The 20,065-nt window shown below is 40.6% G+C and overlaps 1 protein-coding gene across 9 annotated transcripts in view; it reads right to left on the bottom strand.

Annotated features, from left to right (window-relative positions):
* MLLT10 (MLLT10 histone lysine methyltransferase DOT1L cofactor) overlaps nucleotides 1-20,065 on the bottom strand; it is a 222,700-nt gene that overhangs the window by 95,962 nt on the left and 106,673 nt on the right. For all 9 annotated transcript variants that reach the window (XM_070432664.1, XM_070432655.1, XM_070432672.1 and 6 more), the window contains one exon: nucleotides 11,057-11,152. In XM_070432664.1, coding sequence (XP_070288765.1) covers nucleotides 11,057-11,152 — 96 coding nt within the window. The remainder of the gene's footprint in view (nucleotides 1-11,056; nucleotides 11,153-20,065) is intronic.

Here is a 20,065-nt window from a genome sequence, read left to right as displayed (position 1 = left end):
AAATGACAAAAATAGCACAAAAGCCAAAAGGGTAGGCATAGAAGTATATAGCTACAAGCTTCTTACACAATACCTGAAAATGGTATAATATCACTTGAAGGCACACTGGAATATTAAAGATATATACCATAAACCCTAAAGCAACCAATAAAATAACATAACAAAAAATTATTACTAATCAGCCAAAATAAAATCATAAAAAATATTCACTAAATAAAAGAGTAGATGAGAAATGGGCAAATAAATAAAAAATAAAGATATAACTTTGGGTGGTGAACACACAATACATTATACAGGTGATACATTATAGAACTGTACATCTTAAACCTATATAATTTTATTAACCAATGTAACCCCAATAAATTCAATTAAATTTTTTAAAAAGAATTAGAAAATGATAAATTCAAATACAATTATATCAGTAATCACATTATGTGTAAATTACCTAATCCCCTCCCCCCCATTGTACAGCAGAGATTTTTAACATTAAAAAAAGAAAACAGCCGAAACCGGTTTGGCTCAGTGGATAGAGCGTCGGCCTGTGGACTGAAGGGTCCCGGGTTCGATTCCGATCAAGGGCATGTACCTTGGTTGCGGGCACATCCCCAGTGGGAGATGTGCAGGAGGCAGCTGATCGATGTTTCTCTCTCATCGATGTTTCTAACTCTCTCTCTCCCTTCCTCTCTGTAAAAAATCAATAAAATATATTAAAAAAAAAAAAAAAAAAAGAAAACAGAAAATGGGGAAATAGCAAAATCCATTATTACATAACCTCTTCTCAGTTAACTGACTCAACAAGTACACACAACAAAATCATTGAGGATATAAAGAACTTAAAAAATAGCAATCAACTTGACCAAAATGGAATTCATAAAAAAACTATACAACAAGAGCAAAATAAATACACATTCTTTTGAAAAGCGCACAGGATACTAAACAAGATAATCAATTTGTATCGTTTTTTATTTAATCTCAAGAAATGTAAAAGGAATTATATAATAAAAAATATTAAATTAGAAACTACAAGAAAATATGTGACAAATCACCAAATGTTTGAAAAGTAAATAACACATTTCTAAGTAAACTATGGATCAAAGAAGAAATCAAAAGGAAAGCATGGGTATTGTTCAGTGAAATACAAATACACCATATCAAAATTCCTAAGTGGTGCTTGGAACAAAATGTATAGCACTTAATGCCTATATTAGCACTTCTGGATTCTGATTCAGCACATAAGGAACTTAGAATTCTTCATTCAATCTTAACAAGTAAAAGGTTGAACACTCAAATCAACAGCTCTTAGATCTATGGAAGCTGTGAGATCAGAGAGCAAACCACTGCCCAAAGATTGGAGAGAAAGGCAGATAGACACAGAGAACCCCAATATACCTCTGGAGAAATCTCCATAGAAACCAGTATCAGAATAGGAAAATCTCAAGTGTAATCAACAAATTGCTGAATGTTCAGTGTGGATAAGTCTGAGAGATAAAAACTCCAAGAGGACTGAGTCATAGGGGAGTCCTCAAACTTTTTTGAATTTTAGCTCCAGGAGCTCTACCAAGTCTTCACAGTAAATATCAGAGCATAACCTGTTGAGGTTATATCAGAGCCAAAGGCCCTAGGTAAGGGATATACCCAACTCCCTACTCCCACCCCACCCCTACCCCCGCAACAGCAGCATCCTGTCAGACCTAAGTGGGGGATGTGAGAATCACTTGTGAAGTTCCTAATCCGAGAGCACAGGCTAATCAAAAGACTACAGAATGCTCCCCCAACCCCCAATGCCTTACCACCACATTACTAAAGGCCTACTAACCATAGTTCCTTTTATGCAGGAAATCTTATCATCCTTTCTACAAAAACTTATAAGGCATACTAAAAGCATCAGAACCAGAGGCAGGTTCTCTGGCAGGATTGTTGGTGTTATCAGAACAGGAACTTTTAAAACTATGATTAACAGGCTAAGGATTTTAATGTAAAAAACAGATGGCATGCAAGAACAGATGGGTAAGCCCTATCTGGTTTGGCTCAATGGATACAGTGTTGACCTGCGGACTGAAGGGTCCCAGGTTCGATTCTGGTTGTGGGCTCCATCCCCAGTTGGGGGCATGAAGGAGGCAGCCAATCAATGATTCTCATCACTGATGTTTCAATCTCTCTCTCCCTCTCCCTTCCTCTCTCTGAAATCAATTCTATACAATAAAAGCCTAATATGCTAAGTGTCTGACCATTTGTTCGACCAGTCACTATGACGCACACTGACCACCAGGAGGGAGATGCTCCAACTGGTAGGTTAGTTTGCTGCTGGGGTCCGACCGATCAGGACTGGGAGAGACGGGCCGGACACGCCCTAGAGCCCTCAAACTGTTCCTCCCTGGCCCTGATCATGCAAAAGTGGGGTCCCACGGCCTAGCCTGTGCCCTCTCGCAACCCGGGAACCCTTGGGGAATGTTGGAGAGCCAGTTTTGGCCCAATCCCCACAGGCCAAGCCAAGAGACCCCACCGGTGCATGAATCCGAGCATCAGGCCTCTAGTAAAAATATATTTGAGAAAAAAAAGAACAGATGGGTAATGTAAGCAGAGAGAAGGAAATTATAAAAAAGAATAAAAAAGGAATGCTTGAGATTAAAAAACAACACTGTAGCCCTGTCCAGTTGCTCAGTGGTTAGAACATCAGCCAGCAGACCCAAGGGTTTGATTCCCAGTAAAAGGGACGAACCTCGGTTGCAGGTTCCCCAGTTCTGGTGGGGGTGCATGTGGGAGGCAACCAATCGCTGTGTCTCTCTTGTGTCAATGTTGCTCTCTCTCCCTTCCTTCTCCTTCCCTTTCACTCTCTCTAAAAATTAATGGGGAAAAATATCCTCGGGTGAGGATTAAAAACAACACAAAATAAAAAACAACACTGTAACAAAAATAAAGAATTCCTTTGATGTGCTCATTAGTAGACTGGGCATGGCTGCTGGAGTTACCAGAGCATAAACCTTTTTTATTTTTTTAATTTCTTGATGGTCCTAGCTGGTTTGGCTCAGTGGATAAAGCGTCAGCCTGCAGACTGAAAGGTCCCAGGTTTGATTCTGGTCAAGGGCATATCCTGGTTTCGGGCTTGATCCCCAGTAGGGGGCGTGTAGGAGGCAGCCAATCAATGATTCTCTCTCATCACTGATGTTTCTCTCTCTCTCTCCCCCTCTCCCTTCCTCTTTGAACCAATAAAAATATACTTAAATATATATATATCCTATATAATAGAGATAATATGCAAATTAACTCTTACGCCCTCAGAGGACAACCAAGATGGCGGCATAGGTAAACACCTGAACTTGCTGCTGTGCACAGCCACATCAAAACTACAACTAAAGGACAAAACGAATATCATCCAGAACCATGGGAGGCTGGCTGAGTGGAAATTCTACAACTAGAAGGAGAGAGAAAAGCGCATTGAGTCCGGTAGGAGGTGCAGAGGTGTGGAAGTGTGGAGGTACGGAGGCACACGCAAAAGGGGCTGGCAGCTGGGTACACTGTTGTCTTTTTCAATCGGGAGGGAGATACAAGCTCCTGATTGACCTGAACTCCAGTTCCGGGCGAGAATCTGAGGACCAAGACTTATACGGAGAGAAACTGGACTGTCTGGCATCAGGCTGGAACGCGAGGGCGGCTTTCTCACAGAGGTGCTTGCAGTGGTTATTGTTCCTGCACGGGGCCGCAGGACACAGAGACCCAGGAACCTATCCCGGGAAGGCCCTACAGGCAACCATTGCTGTTTGCTCCACCCTGGTGATTCCCTGAGACCCCGCCCCACCTAATTTACAACCCCACCCAAGCTGTTGGCAGAGGCTTTTACATACGAATGGCCTGGCCTTTCTCCACCTAAAAACCTGTCAAACAGGAGCTGGGTCAGAAAACCCCAGAGCTTCCAAAAGAAGGCCTAAGGTTCATCAGCAGCCTGTATTGCTTCACAGCTGGGCCTCATCTGGGCACCTCCAAACCTCAAAGAGGATCTCTCTGTAGCTCCTGCTGGGTGGCCTCAGGAAGAGGCTAAATTAGCACCTCCTTGGAGATCCAAGAGCCAGCGTACCCAGTGGTCAGAGTGAGACCATCCAGATTACAACTCCTCAGATCCATAAAAGACGCACTCAGGGGGCAGATTCAGTGAACACCAAAGCCCCACTGAAGCAAGTCCTGCCCCATAAGGGTGTCTCCAGGACAGTTCTCCCATTGTAGACACAACTGGTCCTCACAGCCAATTGGCCTGGAGGTCAATTCCTCCCAGTGATACCAACTACAATCAAGGCTTAACTACAACAAAACTGTGCACACAGCCCACAAAGGGGTGCACCAAGAGTGTCCACCTCAGGTAATTAGGGAGGCTGAGCCACTGGGCCCTATAGGACTCCTAGCACACAAAGCCACTCTATCAACACAGGGAAGCAGCCAAAATGCAGAGACAAAGAAATAGGTCACAAATGAAAGAAATGGAGGGAAGCAAACTACTGAATACAGAGTTCAAAACCACGGTTATAAGGTTACTCAAGAATCTTCTAGAAACCTCTGAGAAATTGAGTGAGACCCTCAAGGATATGAAAAAGGACCAATCAAAAATTAAGCATACACTGAAATAAAGAATAATATATAGAGATCCAACAGCAGAATAAAGGATCCCAAGAATTAAGTCAAAGAATTGAAATACGAAGAAGCAAAACACACAACCGGAAAAGCAAAATGAAAAAAGAATCCAAAAATATGAAGATAGTGCAAGGAGCCTCTGAAACAACTTCAAGCGTACCAACATCCGAATTATGGGGGTGCCAGAAGAAGAGAGAGAGCAAGATATTGAAAACCTATTTGAAGAAATAATGACAGAAAACTTCCCCTACCTGGTGAAAGAAATGGACTTACAAGTCCAGGAAGTGCAGAGAACCCCAAACAAAAGGAATCCAAAGAGGACCACACCATGACACATCATCATTAAAATGCCAAGAGCAAAAGACAAAGAGAGTATCCTAAAAGCAGCAAGAGAAAGAAAGTCAGTTACCTACAAGGGAGTACCCATACGAATGTCAGCTGATTTCTCAACAGAAACTTTGCAGGCCAGAAGGGAGTGGCAAGAAATATTCAAAGTGATGAATGCCAAGAACCTACAACCAAGATTACTTAACCCAGCAAAGCTATGATTTAGAATTGAAGGTCAGATAAACAGCTTCACAGACAAGAAAAAGCTAACGGAGTTCATCACTGCCAAACCACTATTATATGAAATGCTGAAGGTTATTCTTTAAGAAGAGTAAGAAGAAGAAAAAGGTAAAGATAAAAATTATGAACAACAAAGTGACAATAAATACACATCTATCAACAAGTGAATCTAAAAATCAAGTGATTAAAAAATCTGACCAACAGAATAAACTTGTTAATAGAATAGAATTAGGGGCATAGAAAGGGAATGGACTGACAATTCTCAGGGGGAAGGGGGTGTGGGGGGTGCAGGAAGAGATTGGACAAAAATCGTACACCTATGGACGAGGACAGTGGGGGGGGGGGGGGGACCGGGTGGAGGGGAGCTATGGGGGGAAAAAGAGGAACAACTGTAATAATCTGAACAATAAAGATTTATTTAAAAATAAACTGAATTTAATCAATTTTTTTAAAAAAAGAAAGAAAAACCCTTACGCCCTCACAAGATGGCTCCCTACGTACAGGCCGGCAGGGGGGTTAATGAGGGACAACCAAACCACTGAACAGCAGGCTGCTTGGGGCGACCAGGCCGATGGGGATGGGGGGCCGTAAGAGGCGACCAGGCCGTCAGAAGGGGCAGTTAGGGGCAACCAGGCCAGCGGGGGTGGGGGTATAGTTGGGGGCGACCAGGCTGGCAGGGGGGGGGCAGTTGGGGGCGATTAGGCTGGCAGGGGGTGCAATGAGGGGCAACTAGGCCAGCCGTGGGGGGCAGTTGGGGGTGACCAGGCTGGTGGAGGAGACAATTATGGGCGACCAGCCTGGCAGAGGGGGGCAGTTGGGGGCAATCAGGCCGGCAGAGGGGGCAGTAACGGGTGAACAGGTCGGCGGGGGTGGGGGGGGTCAGTTAGAAGCAACCAGTTCGGCAGGAAGGGGGCAGTTGGGGGCGACCAGGCCGGCAGCTGGGGGCAGTTAGGGGTGACCAGGCCAGCAGGTTGGGCAGTTAGGGGTGATCAAGCCGGCACACAGAGGCAGTGAGGGTCAATCAGGCCGGGAGGGAGGGGGCAGTTAGGGGTGACCATGCAGGCAGGAAGGTGAGCAATTAGGAGCCAGTGGTCAAGGATTGTGAGAGGGATGTCTGACTTCCGGTTTAGACCTGATCCCCGGGATTGGAGAGGGTGCAGGCTGGGCTGAGGGACACCCCACCCTCACCCCCATGCACGAATTTCGTGCACCGGGCCTCTAGTTATAACATATAAAAAAAAATTATTGATGGATTTTAAAGAGAGAGGAACAAAAGGAGGAGAGGATAAACACTGATGTGAGAAAGACACTTCCACTAGTTGCAGCTACGTGCAAAAAAATGAAACTAGACCATCACAAGAATAAACTTAAAATGGATAAGAGACTTAAATGTGAATTGTGCAACCATCAAAATCCTAGAAGAAACCATAAGCAGCAAAATCTCAGATATCTCTTATAGCAATATGTTTACAGATACATCTCCTAGGGCAAAGGAAACTAAGGAAAAAATAAACAAATGGTACTACATCAAAATAAAAACCTACACCACAAAATGAAAAGGAAGCCCACTGTATGGGAGAACATATTTGGCAATGATACGTCTGCTAGAGGGTTAATAGCCAAAATATATAAGGAACTCATACAACTTAACATAAGAAAGACAAACAAGCCAAAACCGGTTTGGCTCAGTGGATACAGCGTCGGCCTGCGGACTGAAAGGTCCCAGGTTCGATTCCGGTCAAGGGCATGTACCTGGGTTGCGGGCACATCCCCAGTAGGAGATGTGCATGAGGCGGCTGATCGATGTTTCTCTCTCATCGATGTTTCTAACTCTCTATCTCTCTCCCTTCCTCTCTGTAAAAAATCAATAAAATATTTAAAAAAAAAAAAAAAAAGACAAACAATGCAATTAAAAAATGAGCAAAGAACGTAAATAGATACTTCTTGAAAACAGACATACAAACAGACATACAGATGGCCAAGAGACATATGAAAATATGCTCAAAGTCAATGATCATCACATGGAAATTAAAACAACGAGGTATCACCTCACACCAGTCAAAATGGCTACCATCAACAAATCAACAAATGACAATGCTGGTGAAGATTTTAAAAAAAAAGAGAACCCTAGTACACTGCTGGTGGGAATGCAGACTGGTGCAGCCATTATAGAAAACAGTATGAAGTTTCCTCAAATATGGAACTGCCACTTGACCCAGTGATCCCGATTCTAGGAATATATCCTAAGAAACCTGAAACACTCATCAGAAAGAATGTTTGCACCCCTATGCTCATAGCAGCACACTTTACAATAGCTAAGATCTGGAAACAGCCGAAGTGCCCATCAGTAGACGAGTGGATAAAAATGCTGTGGTACATTTACACTGGGGAATACTCTGCAGCAGTAAAAACAGAAAGATCTCTTACCCTTTGAGACACCATGGAGGGACCTGGAGAGTATTATGCTAAGTGAAACAAGCCAGTCAGAGAAAGATAAGTATCACATGATCTCACTTATATGTGGAAGCTAATGAACAAAATAAACTGATGAACAAAATAGATCCATAGACACAGAAGCATAGAACAGACTGTGAAATCTCAGAGAAAGGCGGAGGTTGGTGGGCAGGTGGGAAGAGATCAACCAAAAAACTTGTATGATTATAAGCATAACCCATGCACACAGACAATAGGGTGGTGGGGCCTGTGCGGAGGTGGGTGCAGGCTATAACAGGTGAATGGGAGAATAAAGGGGATATATGCAATATTTTCAATAATAAAGATTTTAAAAATTATGTTTAGAGTCATAAAGGGTTATAATATTTTAAAAATCCTCAGTAAGGCTATGTTCATTAATTTTAGAGAGATGAAGGGAGCGAGAAGGGAGGGGGGACATTGATGTGAGAGAGAAACATCAATATGAGAGTGAAATATCAATTTGTTGCCTCCAGTATGCTCCCTGCCCAGTGCTTGAACCCATAACCTAGGTATGTGCCCTAATAGGGAACTGAACCCTCAACCTTTTGGTGTATGGGACGACTTTCCACCCAACCCAGCCACGTGGTCAGGGCAAATTTTGCGTTAAGGTATAAGAAATGGCAAAAGCAAGGATTTGAAAACGTGCAATCAAAACTGGCTATGTGGCCCAGCCGGCATGGCTCAGTGGTTCAGTGCCAATCTATGAACCAGGAGGTCAAGGTCTGATTCCCAGTCAGGGCACATGTTGGGGTTGCGGCCCCATCCCCAGGGTGGGGCGTGCAAGAGGCAGCCAATCAATAATTCTCTCTCATCACTGATGTTTTTATCTTTCTCTCCCTCTCCCTCCCTCTCTCAAATCAATAAAAATGTTTTTTAAAGACTAAAAAAACCCCAACAACTGGCTATGTAGTACAGGTATTTAAAGTTAGTTAAAGTTACACTTGATTTGCAATTTAAATGTGCTCTACTAATATGAACCATGGTGTTTAAAAGAGCCCTACAGCTCAGAGTAACACTCAGCCTTACATTCCCTGATCTATCCATTTCCACAGCAACAGGTGAGAGAGTGTGGTGAACGAAGAAAATGACACTGTTCTCCTAAAAGAAATTTATGACTCAAGTGTTCTACAATCCAAATCACTCAAGACCTCACCAGATTATTTATCTTAATCTACCAGGACTGATCTGATTATGACATTAGCCCTTTTTAAATCAGTTAATGAGAGCTGATCAGATTCTGAAGCCTAGGAAACACATGAGAATGAAAGGCAAAATATGTACATATACATGTGTGAGAATATAAGTATATGTAAGTCATCATGGAATAACTACAGAACTCCAGTCCTGTGTGATATATCAAGAAATGTGTCCTGAGATGAAGATTGCAATGTTCAACAGAATAGACTATGAATATATTACATTCGTATTAGCCTGTAAAATATTAATCAAAGCAGTCTAATGACATTCATTAAAGACAGGCTGACTTTAATATATCAATAGAACAAAAGGAAATTTCAGGAAAAGATTCAATTATATATAAATATTTAGTATATGATAAGGAAGGATTCCAAACCAGTAGCAAAAGACTGAGACTATTTAATAATGGTACTAGAAAAACTGGTTAGTAATTTGGAAAAAAGTATCTTATACAAAATAAAACAAAATCTAGATGGATTATTTTAAAGAAGTACTTAAAAATTAAAATAATCTGCCCTAGCCAGTTTGGCTCAGTCCACAGAGCGCTGGCCTGTGGACCAAAGGGTCCGGGGTTGGATTCTGGTCAAGGGCATATACCTTGGTTTCAGACTCCTCCCTGGCCCAGGCCCTTTTCGGGGCGCATGCAGGAAGCAACCAATTGATGTGCTTCTCTCACATCGGTGTTTCTCTTTGTCTTTCCCTTTCTCTTCCACTCTCCCTAAAAATCAGTGGGAAAATATCCTCAAGTGAGGATTAACCATAAAAAAATAAATAAATAATCTAAAAAGCTGGAAGAAAATATCTTAAAAATATTTATATAAGTTTAACCGTTTGAGTCCCAAGCACGCGATCGCGCTGCTTGGTATTTCTCGACATAAAATAAAACAAGCGCTATCACACTGTTTGGGTCTTTTCGTACTCATTTAGAGAAAGCGCGGTTGTGCTGTTTGGGATTCTTCGACAGTGTTTTTTCAATACCCCCTGGGACTCAAACAAATCGTATGTTTTCTCGACATAAAATCGCGCTGCTTGGGACTCAAACAGTTAAGGAAGGAAAGACTTTGCTAAGCATCAAAAAGTAAAAAAAAAAATCAGAGAAGGCAAAAGGCAGATTTAGCTTTTCAAATTTATACTTCTACGTCAATTTGAAGCCATTAAAATGTATTCAATCAAAGTCTAGTCACCTCAACTATTTCTCCATATTACCCCCATCTCTCTCTGGACTGTTTTAATTACCTTCTAATGGTCTCCCTGCTGTCATACTTGACTCTCTACAGTCTATCTACAATAAAGCAGCCAGACAATGTTACATCTAAGTTCAGAACCTCAATGGCTCACTTTTCACTCAACCTAAATAACAAAGTCCTTCCACTGGCTTACCTAACCCTATTGGCTCCTCACATGGCCTCATCACCTACTACACCAGGGGTGGGCAAACTTTTTGACTCGAGGGCCACAATGGGTTCTAAAACTGGACCGGAGGGCCGGAACAAAAGCATGGATGGAGTGTTTGTGTGAACTAATATAAATTCAAAGTAAACATCATCACATAAAAGGGTACGGTCTTTTTTTTTTTTTTTTTTTTAGTTTTATTCATTTCAAACGGGCCGGATCCGGCCCGCGGGCCGTAGTTTGCCCACGGCTGTACTACACTCTACCCCCCCCACCCCCACCCAACCCTTGTTTACTCTGTCCCAGCCACCTGTCCCTGTATCTATTCGTTTTCATATTAACCATGTGAAAATAATCTTGATAATATTTAACATTCACAAAGTAATACTTACTATGAGCCAGACACTGTTCTAATTGCTTTACATAGATTTTCTCATTCAATTCCAATAGCTACTTCCTTCACTTTACAGATGATGAAATTGAGGTTAATTAATCTGTCCTTAGAGCTGTCAGTTAAGTGGTGAAGCCAGAATTCAAAATCACAGGTGAACAAAGCCTACTCCACAGCCCAAATTCTAACCTCAGTGATATTTTCCCACTGCTTATCTTTATTTAACATTCTTCAGAAACAAGTATAATATAAATAGAAGGTAGGTTAAGGACTAAGATATGGAAATACCCAGTGCTTGATATAGAGTTAGAGAGGTTGGGAACCAGGACGCTGGGAATGAAAATACTTCTTAAAGGTAAAAGTCAGCACATAATTTGTTATTATATAAAACAAAATATGACATTTAAAACTTACTTTTTCTGTAGTAACAGTCAAAGAAGGAACCAATGCAGGTGATGGTTCTGGTTGCTTCTTATGTTTTTGTTTGTGTTTATCCTTTTCCTTATATTTCTAAAAATGAATAGAAGTAAAATCCAATTTAAATAACATGCACAAGATGAGATTTTTAAAAATAATTGTTTAGTATTTGAAATGTTAACAAATACTTGTCAAAAACTATAAAATCACTTCTAATGACAATTCATACATAAACAAGATCAGTAGTATATTTACATAACAGCATTACTATATATTGAAATCCAATATAATAAAAGGCTAATATGCAAATCGACCAAACGGCGGAACGACTGGTCACTATGATGTGCATTGACTACCAGGAAGCAGACGCTCAATGCAGAAGCTGCCCCCTGGTGGTCAGTGCGCCAGAAGCCAGGCTCACTGCTGGTGAGCACAGCGGCAGGAGCCTCTCCCACCTCCATGGCAGCACTAAGAATGTCCGACTGCCGGCTTAGGCCCACAACCCACGGGGAACGGGCCTAAGCCAGCAGTTGGACATCCCCCGAGGTCTCCCGGACTGCAAGAGGGTGCAGTCTGGGCTGAGGGGGAGGACCGCCCCCCCCCCCCCGTGCACGAATTTCATGCACAGAGTCTCTAGTATAATAATACTAGTATAAGTTATTTAAAGTGACTTCAGCTTCCTTCTCCTTGAACAAGATAAAATATAAGTAACTGAAGTCTACAATTATTTGCTACATTTATATCTGGCAAACTATTTCATATTTTTCCTCATTAAAAACTAAATACTTTTGTGTATCTTTTACAAATAAAACTTTAAAATTTACATAGCACATCGACATGCATTTTCGCATTAGAATAGTGTCAGATTCTCCATCAACATGCATTAAATTCTACAGCCCACAAACTAGAAACCAGAACAAGAAATCTTCCTAGGCTTATTCAGAAAATGGATGATTTAGTTATCACTAACAAAAATAATTTAAAGTTATGGTTTGCTGCTTTACTTTGAAGTCCTAACATACTCTCCTGATAGACCAAGTAGAGAATGAGGCCCTACATTCAGAGGTACCCCAGCCTACAGCCAGTACCAACTAGGCCCAGACATGTGTATAAGATGATCTTGAACCATGTAACCAGCTGAATGTAGTTCCATGAATATATCTAGCTGTTACCACGTGGGGAAAACATTAATGTTCCTGCTAAGCCACTAAAAATTGTGAGGTAGTTTATCAAGCGACAGTATATAAGCAAAACAAGACTAGAATTCACAAATGGGTCATGGGAGTTAAAGAAAGTACAAATTAGAAGTAACACACATTAGGTTTTGTTGGGCTATCTTTATACTCACCAAATAACAAATATAATTATACAATATAATTTTAAATATGAGGTAAAAATGATCCTGGTCTATTTATTTCTATATCAATATTTTTCTCCCATAAAGATAATAAAGGAACCTTTTCTACCTTCATTCATGTTCTACTTCCCATACTGGTTTTATTCTGAAAGGATACAAGAGCTGGGATAATTGAATAATGAATGACCCTGAATAACAAGGTAAATAAACTCTAAAGAACTTGAAAAGCACATGAGAATAAAAGGCAAATAAAGCACACACATATACATGTGTGAGAATGTAATTACATGTAAGTCCTCATGGAATATTACAAAACTCTGGTCGGTATGATACATCAAGAAATGTATTCTGAGCCCAGCCAGTGTGGCTCAATAGTTGAACCAGGAGGTTCATGGTTCAATTCCTACTCAGGGCATATGCCCGTGTTGAGGGCTTGATTCCCAGTGTGGGGCATGCAGGAGGCAGCCAGTCAATGATTCTCTCTCATCATTGATGTTTCTATCTCTCTCTCCCTCTCTGAAATCAATAAAAATATTATTTTTTAAAATGTATCCTGAGATGAGGATTGCAAATGTTCATGGAACAGACTGAGAATAAATTATATTCATCTTATTAGCCTGTAAAATATGAATCGAAACAGTCTAATGACATTCACTAAAGACATAGAACAAAAGGAAATTCCAGCCCTCGCCGGTTTGGCTCAGTGGATAGAGCTTTGGGCTGCAGACCAAAGGGTCCCAGGTTCAATTCCAGCCAAGGGCACATACCTGGGTTGCAGGCTCAATCTCCAGTGTGGGGGGTGCAGGAGGCAGCCGATCAATGATTCTCTCTCATCATTGATGTTTCTATCTCTCTCTCCCTCTCCCTTACTGTCTGAAATCAATAAAAATATATTTTTTAAAAAAACAAAAGAAAATTCCAGGAAAAGACTCAATTAAATATCAATATATATTAAGCAAATGATATGAAAGGATTCCAGGGAAAGACTGAAATTATTTAATAATAGTACTAGAAAAACTCGTAATTTGGGGAAAATTACCTTATACAAAATAAAATCCAGGATTATTTTAAAGAGTCAAGTAGAAATTAAAATAATCTAAGAGGTTAGGAGAAAATATCTTAATAGTCTAACTAACTTTTTAAAAAGGAGTAAAAAATCAGAAAGGGAAAAGGCAGGTGTGGGGATTCAGAATAAGTCACCCCAAGATGTGCCTCTGGTATGTGACTGTTTTGAGCTAAAGGCAACTTTAGCCTCTGGCTCCAGAGAAACTTCTGCCCCTCCCTTAACTACCTAGAAGAACTTGAATTAAAAGCCTTGTCCCTAACAGAAGATTATTAGAGATAAACTCTTTTGACCTAGCTAAAGGGCAAGGTAAACTTCTATTTATTAACATCTGTTCTTCTTATCATCCTGCAATGACCCTTTGAAGACCCCAAGGCACCTTACCTATCCCTGGCTCAAAATGTCTTTATACTCATTTTCCCTTTCTATTCATGTGGGACCTATACTCTCACATGTATAAGTGATTCCCATATATACATATGTATTAAACTTGGTTATTTTCTCTTGCTAATGTCTCATACCTATTTAATTCAAGCCTGAAACCCGGTTATGTGCCTTGATCAGGAATTGAACTGTAAACTCCTGAGTCATGGGCTAATGCTCAACCACTGAGCAACACCGGCTGGGCCCATTTCTTTTTCTTACTCAAAATATAACTAGATATTTCCCAGTTTCGCAGTTAGATGTGGCCATTTAATTGAATTCTGGCCAAAAGCAATCTGAAAGAAAAATAACCTGTGTCACCTCTAGGCCTGGTTCTTAATAGCCTCAACTATTTAGTGTCCAAGCTCCTTCCTTTTTCCAGAGATTAATACAAATAAGCATGGCAACCATAGAAGCAACACTGAAAAGAAGGCTGAGCCACAAGATGAAAGGAACCTAGTTCCTGATTCATGGCTTGGAAATAAGCTGTCTGCCAATTGAGCACACCTGTTCTGCAAAGGCTATAATGAGACAAAGAAGGACCTAGCAATTCTACTTCTACGAATTTATCCCAATAAACCCAAAACAATAATTTGAAAATACATACACATGCATATGTACACTGCAGCCAAGATATAGAAGCAACCTAAGTGTCCACCAATAGATGAATAAATAAATAAGTGGTGCATATACACACTGGAATATGACTCAGCCATAAAAAAAGAATTAAATCTTGACATCTGCAACAACCTGGATTGGACCGAGAGGGAATTGTGTTGAATCAAATAAGTCAAAGACAAAGACAAATGACGTATGAATTCACTTATACGTGGAATCTAAAAAAATAAATGAACAAGCAGAACAGAAACAGGCTCATAGATACAAAGAACATTTTGACCGTTGCCAGGTGGGAGGAGGGGATGGGGAGATGGAAAAGGTGAAGGGATTAAGAAGAACAGATTGAAACTAACAAAATAGAAACAGACTCATAGATACAGAGGGGTGAGGAGTACAAATTGGTAGTTACAGAACAGTCATGGAGATGTAAAGTACAGCATAGGGAATATAGTCAACAACACTGTAATAACTACGTATTGTGTCAGATTGGTACTAGATTTACTGGGGTGATCACTTCATAAGTTATATAAATGTCTCATCACTGGGTTGTATACCTGAAACTAATATTGTATGTCAACTGTATTTGAAAGAAAAATGTTTTTTAAAGAAAAGATATCCTATGTTGTTTCTTGCCCTATGGCAGGCAAGTGATTTAGCAGGGCAAAGCAAAACAATAAAATGACAATTATGGCCGAAACCGGTTTGGCTCAGTGGATAGAGCGTCGGCCTGCGGACTGAAGGGTCCCAGGTTCGATTCCGGTCAAGGGCGTGTACCTGGGTTGCGAGCGCATCCCCAGTGGGGGATGTGCAGGAGGCAGCTGATCGATGTTTCTCTCTCATCGATGTTTCTGGCTCTCTCTCTCCTTTCCTCTCTGTAGAAAATCAATAAAAATATATTTAAAAAAAAAAAAATGCCCTAACCGGTTTGGCTCAGTGGATAGAGCGTCAGCCTGTGGACTCAAGGGTCCCAGGTTCGATTCCGGTCAAGGGCATGTACCTTGGTTGCGGGCACATATCCCGTAGGGAGTGTGCCGGAGGCAGCTGATCGATGTTTCTCTCTCATCGATGTTTCTAACTCTCTATCCCTCTCCCTTCCTCTCTGTAAAAAATCAATAAAATATAAAAAAAAAAAAAATGACAATTATGAGTAAACTGCAGAAATTGGGGGGAAAAAAACTTTTTTTTTCTGATAACATGGAAATGATCAAAATCAGTACCCAAAACAATCACCAAAAAAAGACCTAATTGTGAATAAAAAAATAAACATTGTATCAAACCAAACATAATTTGAGAACTGTTATGTATTAGGAGACAATTCTGTATGTCTCTACTATTTCTGCATGTCTTTTGAGTGAGTGAGGCAATGACTTAGTTGTTTTTCTGGACTATCAGAGCATCTGTGTTGAGCAGTAAGTAGCCACACTTACTGCCCATTAAAAAAAGTTCAAATGCATTAAGCTCAGGGTTCCTCTACTGCAATACAACAGACTCTATGAGCAGATATCATCTGGTCCTCTCTGCATTACCCTATGGAAACTGGGTCTCAGGGGAACACAGAATTTTCCTGTCTGCTAACTACCCATATACCTATGGTAAAATCAAAGACCTCTTTCATAGTTCTTAACAACTCGGTAATGAGAATGTGATGCTGCTTTAGTCCTATTAGGGAGATTTCCCAAAGATAGATCCTCTCTCATGGGAAATTATAGTTGAGACCTTGGCTGGGATTTAGGCTCCTAGTGCCCAGACTGGGTTTACAACATTAACAGAGCATTTACAGTGTGATAAAGGTGACCCACTGCCAAATGAAAAATCTAGGTTAATTCTTATAATTGGCACTGCCACCCTGAAAAATTCTCCCAGCCCTTACAGAACTAGGCACTTTACAAAACTAGGTGAAAACTTGAGAAATTATATTAGTAACAGGAGTAGCAGATGCCACAGATTAAGGAGAGCTATCTAAAACAGGTCCCTGCTATGTGAGCCAAGATTGAGTCAACCAGAGTGTACAAACTGGTTGATGAGTCAAGAGATTCCCAGGGCTGAAATAATTGGTTTCACCCTTGAGTATTGTGAGTGCTAAAAACAAGGAAAATGTATTTAGTTGACCCACAGCAGCCATCATACCCTTCCAAATTCAAAGTAAATACAAGGCATATTTAATGGCGTGGAGCCACTCTGTACCCCCAAAATCTCTCACTCTTTATCAACCTCCTCACTCTTTAAGGCAACCTCAGTTGCTTTAAGAAGAAAAGTGAATTGAGATGGGGACGAGGTTTCCCTGTCCCCAGGGAGGAATCAATCAATTGCACCCACCCAAGTATGCTGGGGAATTTGGAAAGAGGAGACACACAAATTTTTAAAGTTCTGTCACACAAAGATACCTAGATCATTATGCTACTTGGACCCATGGAAGAAAAAGGCATCAGGATGTAGAGCAGAGATTAAAAGTGTGGGTAAGGAAGCTAACATGACTTTGTAGGCTGGGCCTTTCAGCAGCTAGCTGTACTTTTGTTACTTTTTATACATATCAAGGTAGAGCAGGAATTCATTTATCAGGAGTCACCAAACTATAGCACCCAAGCTAGCAATGATTTTTGCATCTTTTAAAGAGTTGTTTTAAAAAACGGAAGAATACGTGACAGAGATTGTATTATATCTATAAAGACTGAAATAATTGTCTGATTCTTTACAGATAATTAGGGTTGCAAACCCTTATGTTGTATACTTATCATTACCCATCTTATAAGTGCCAAAGGGTATTCTCCCAATCAGAAGATGCTAATCAAACAGAGAAATTGCTCCCCAAATCACTTTGCTTTCCTTGGAGGTCCAACAGAAACAGAACAGAATTACAAGAGGACAAAGGGAAACCACAACCTTAATTAAGAACTTAAAGTATGTAATATCTCAACACAAAAGCCCTGCTAGGCCAGTGGCAAAAGGTTAACAGAAGTTGGAGGCATATAATTAATTATTATTAACTGAGTTTAGTCATTGCTGTTATAGCCACTGCTATTACAGACTAAATCCATTACATAAAGCGATGGTACTTAGTTGATTGTCTTGGACACTGCTAATACTTCTTTGCCATTCCTCGCATACTCGGGGTTCAAGATCAGTTCATATACATGTTTCAAGGCCACCATTAGAAGTTTGTAGTACCTCCCCAGGAAAACCTAAATTTCCCTGCCATTTGTCACCAACAGGCATATCAAGATTTAGTGCAAGTGTCTCCATCTGATTTCCAAAGCTTTCACTATTGGTTGTAAATTAGCAGCATGAGTCTCAACAGTTCTTACACTGATGGTATCACACCTCTCCCAGCAGGGCTGCTGAAAAATTCCAATAAAATTCAGAGGCCTGCTCAGCAAGCAAAGTTTCTCTGAGAACTATGTGAGTAGATTTACAATGTCCAATCCCTCTTTTCAGACCCCCAACATAAAAAAAATAAAAAAGCTGAGCATCTTGTTGAACCTTTTAGACAATTAGAGGCTGTATGTGATTCACTTTGACATTTTACTTGGACTTTTTATCAGCTAATTAATAATAACTGATTATTAATGTTCATTGTAACTTCTCTCTGCCTGACTGATAAGTATATCCATTTTCAATATTTAATACTAAAGCTTTTTCTTCCTTCAGGGATAAAAGTCCATCAGAAATTGTCCCTTTTCATGACTGCAGCAAAGTCCTTTTACTTCCATTAACATCTCATGCTCCAGTTTCATATTCCACCTATACGTGTATGTAACTACTAGATTGTGTTCAATGCAACTAAAATAAAATTTTCTCAAAGGAACACTTGTGCATTGCTGGTGGGAATGCAGACTGGTGCAGCCACTATGGAAGACAGTATGGAGTTTCCTCAAAAAGCTGGAAATGGAACTCCCATTTGACCCCGTGATCCCACTTCTAGGAATATATCCCAAGAAACCAGAAACACCAATCAGAAAGGATATGTGCACCCATATGTTCATAGCAGCACAATTCACCATAGCTAAGATCTGGAAACAGCCTAAGTGCCCATCAGTAGATGAATGGATTAGAAAACTGTGGTACATCTACACAATGGAATACTATGCTGCTGTAAAAAAGAAGGAACTCTTACCATTTGCAACAGCATGGATGGAACTGGAGAGCATTATGCTAAGTAAAATAAGCCAGTCAATGAAGGAAAAATACCACATGATCTCACTCATTCATGGATAATAAAGACCATTACAAACTTTTGAACAATAATAGATACAGAGGCAGAGCTGCCTCAAACTGATTGTCAAACTGCAGTGGGAAGGCCAGAGAGGGTTGGGGGGCAGAAGGGAGGGGAGTAAGAGATCAACCGAAGGACTTGTATGCATGCATATAAGCATAACTAATGGACATAAGACACTGGGGGGTAAGGGAGGGCAGGGGATTGTCAAGGGCGGGGGGTGGGGGAAGGACACATATGTAATACCCTTTGTAATACTTATTATAATATTTTTTTTAAAGAATAAAAAAAAATTTTTAAAAATAAATAAATAAAATAAAATAAAATAAAATTTTCTCCTTAGTTTCCTTTGCCCTAGGAGATGTATCCGTAAACATAATGCTACAAGAGATGTCTGAGATTTTGCTGCCTATGGTTTCTTCTAGGATTTTTATGGTTTCCTGACTTAGATTTAGGTCTTTTATCCATTTTGAATTTATTCTGTATATGGGTAAGTTGGTGGTCTAGTTTCATATTTTCGCATGTAGCTGTCCAATTTTCCCAATACCATTTATTGGAGACTGTCTTGACTGTATGCTCTTGCCTCCTTTGTCAAATAATAATAGACCGTAATGGCTTGGGTCGATTTGTGGGGTCTCTGTTCTGTTTGTCCACCATACCTTAAATTTTAATGTGATAAAATCAAACTCATCATTCCTCCTTTTTATAATACTCACTAACAAGCTTTTCCTAAAGTCCTTACTTGTACTTATGGTACCACATCCCCAGTTAAGACAGCCTATAACCATCCATCACCTACAATACACCTTTTCCCTTGTCCGACCACTCCCAATCAGATCCCAGGCCGTATAGATTTTATTCTTTTAGCTTCTTGAATATTATTCCCCCGTATCTGTCCATTCCTATAGCCATTAAGCCCTGTTTAGTCTTCATTACTTTTACTCTGATTCAGGCTAACATACTTAAGGAGCATAGTATAGGGTCAAGAGCATAGACTTGGGAGCCAGACTACAGGGGTTCCCATTCAGCTCTATTTTAATAACTATACTAGTTGTTCAAGCTGCTCAACCGCTCGCCATGATGTGAGCTGACCACCAGGGGGCGGCACAGAACAAAGGAAGGCCCCGGCTGGCAGCTGGGGGAAGGAAGGCCGGCCAGCAGCTGAAAGGCCCCCCCGATCGCCAGCCAGACCTAGGGACCCTATCCATGTATGAATTTCATGCACTGGGCCTCTAGTTACATTTAAAGTACTTGGCACTGTGTCTAACATGTAGTAAATACTACACACATTAGTTATTGTTGCTTTGTTATCATTGTAGTCATCATTATTCTACA

The sequence above is a fragment of the Myotis yumanensis genome, unplaced genomic scaffold (genome assembly GCF_028538775.1).
Source record: "Myotis yumanensis isolate MYYU_CA2020_CCGP unplaced genomic scaffold, mMyoYum1.0.hap1 SCAF_1, whole genome shotgun sequence".
Lineage (NCBI taxonomy): Eukaryota > Metazoa > Chordata > Mammalia > Chiroptera > Vespertilionidae > Myotis > Myotis yumanensis.
The sequence above is the reverse complement of the archived record's forward strand: the minus strand, read 5'-3'. Positions and strand labels throughout refer to the sequence as shown.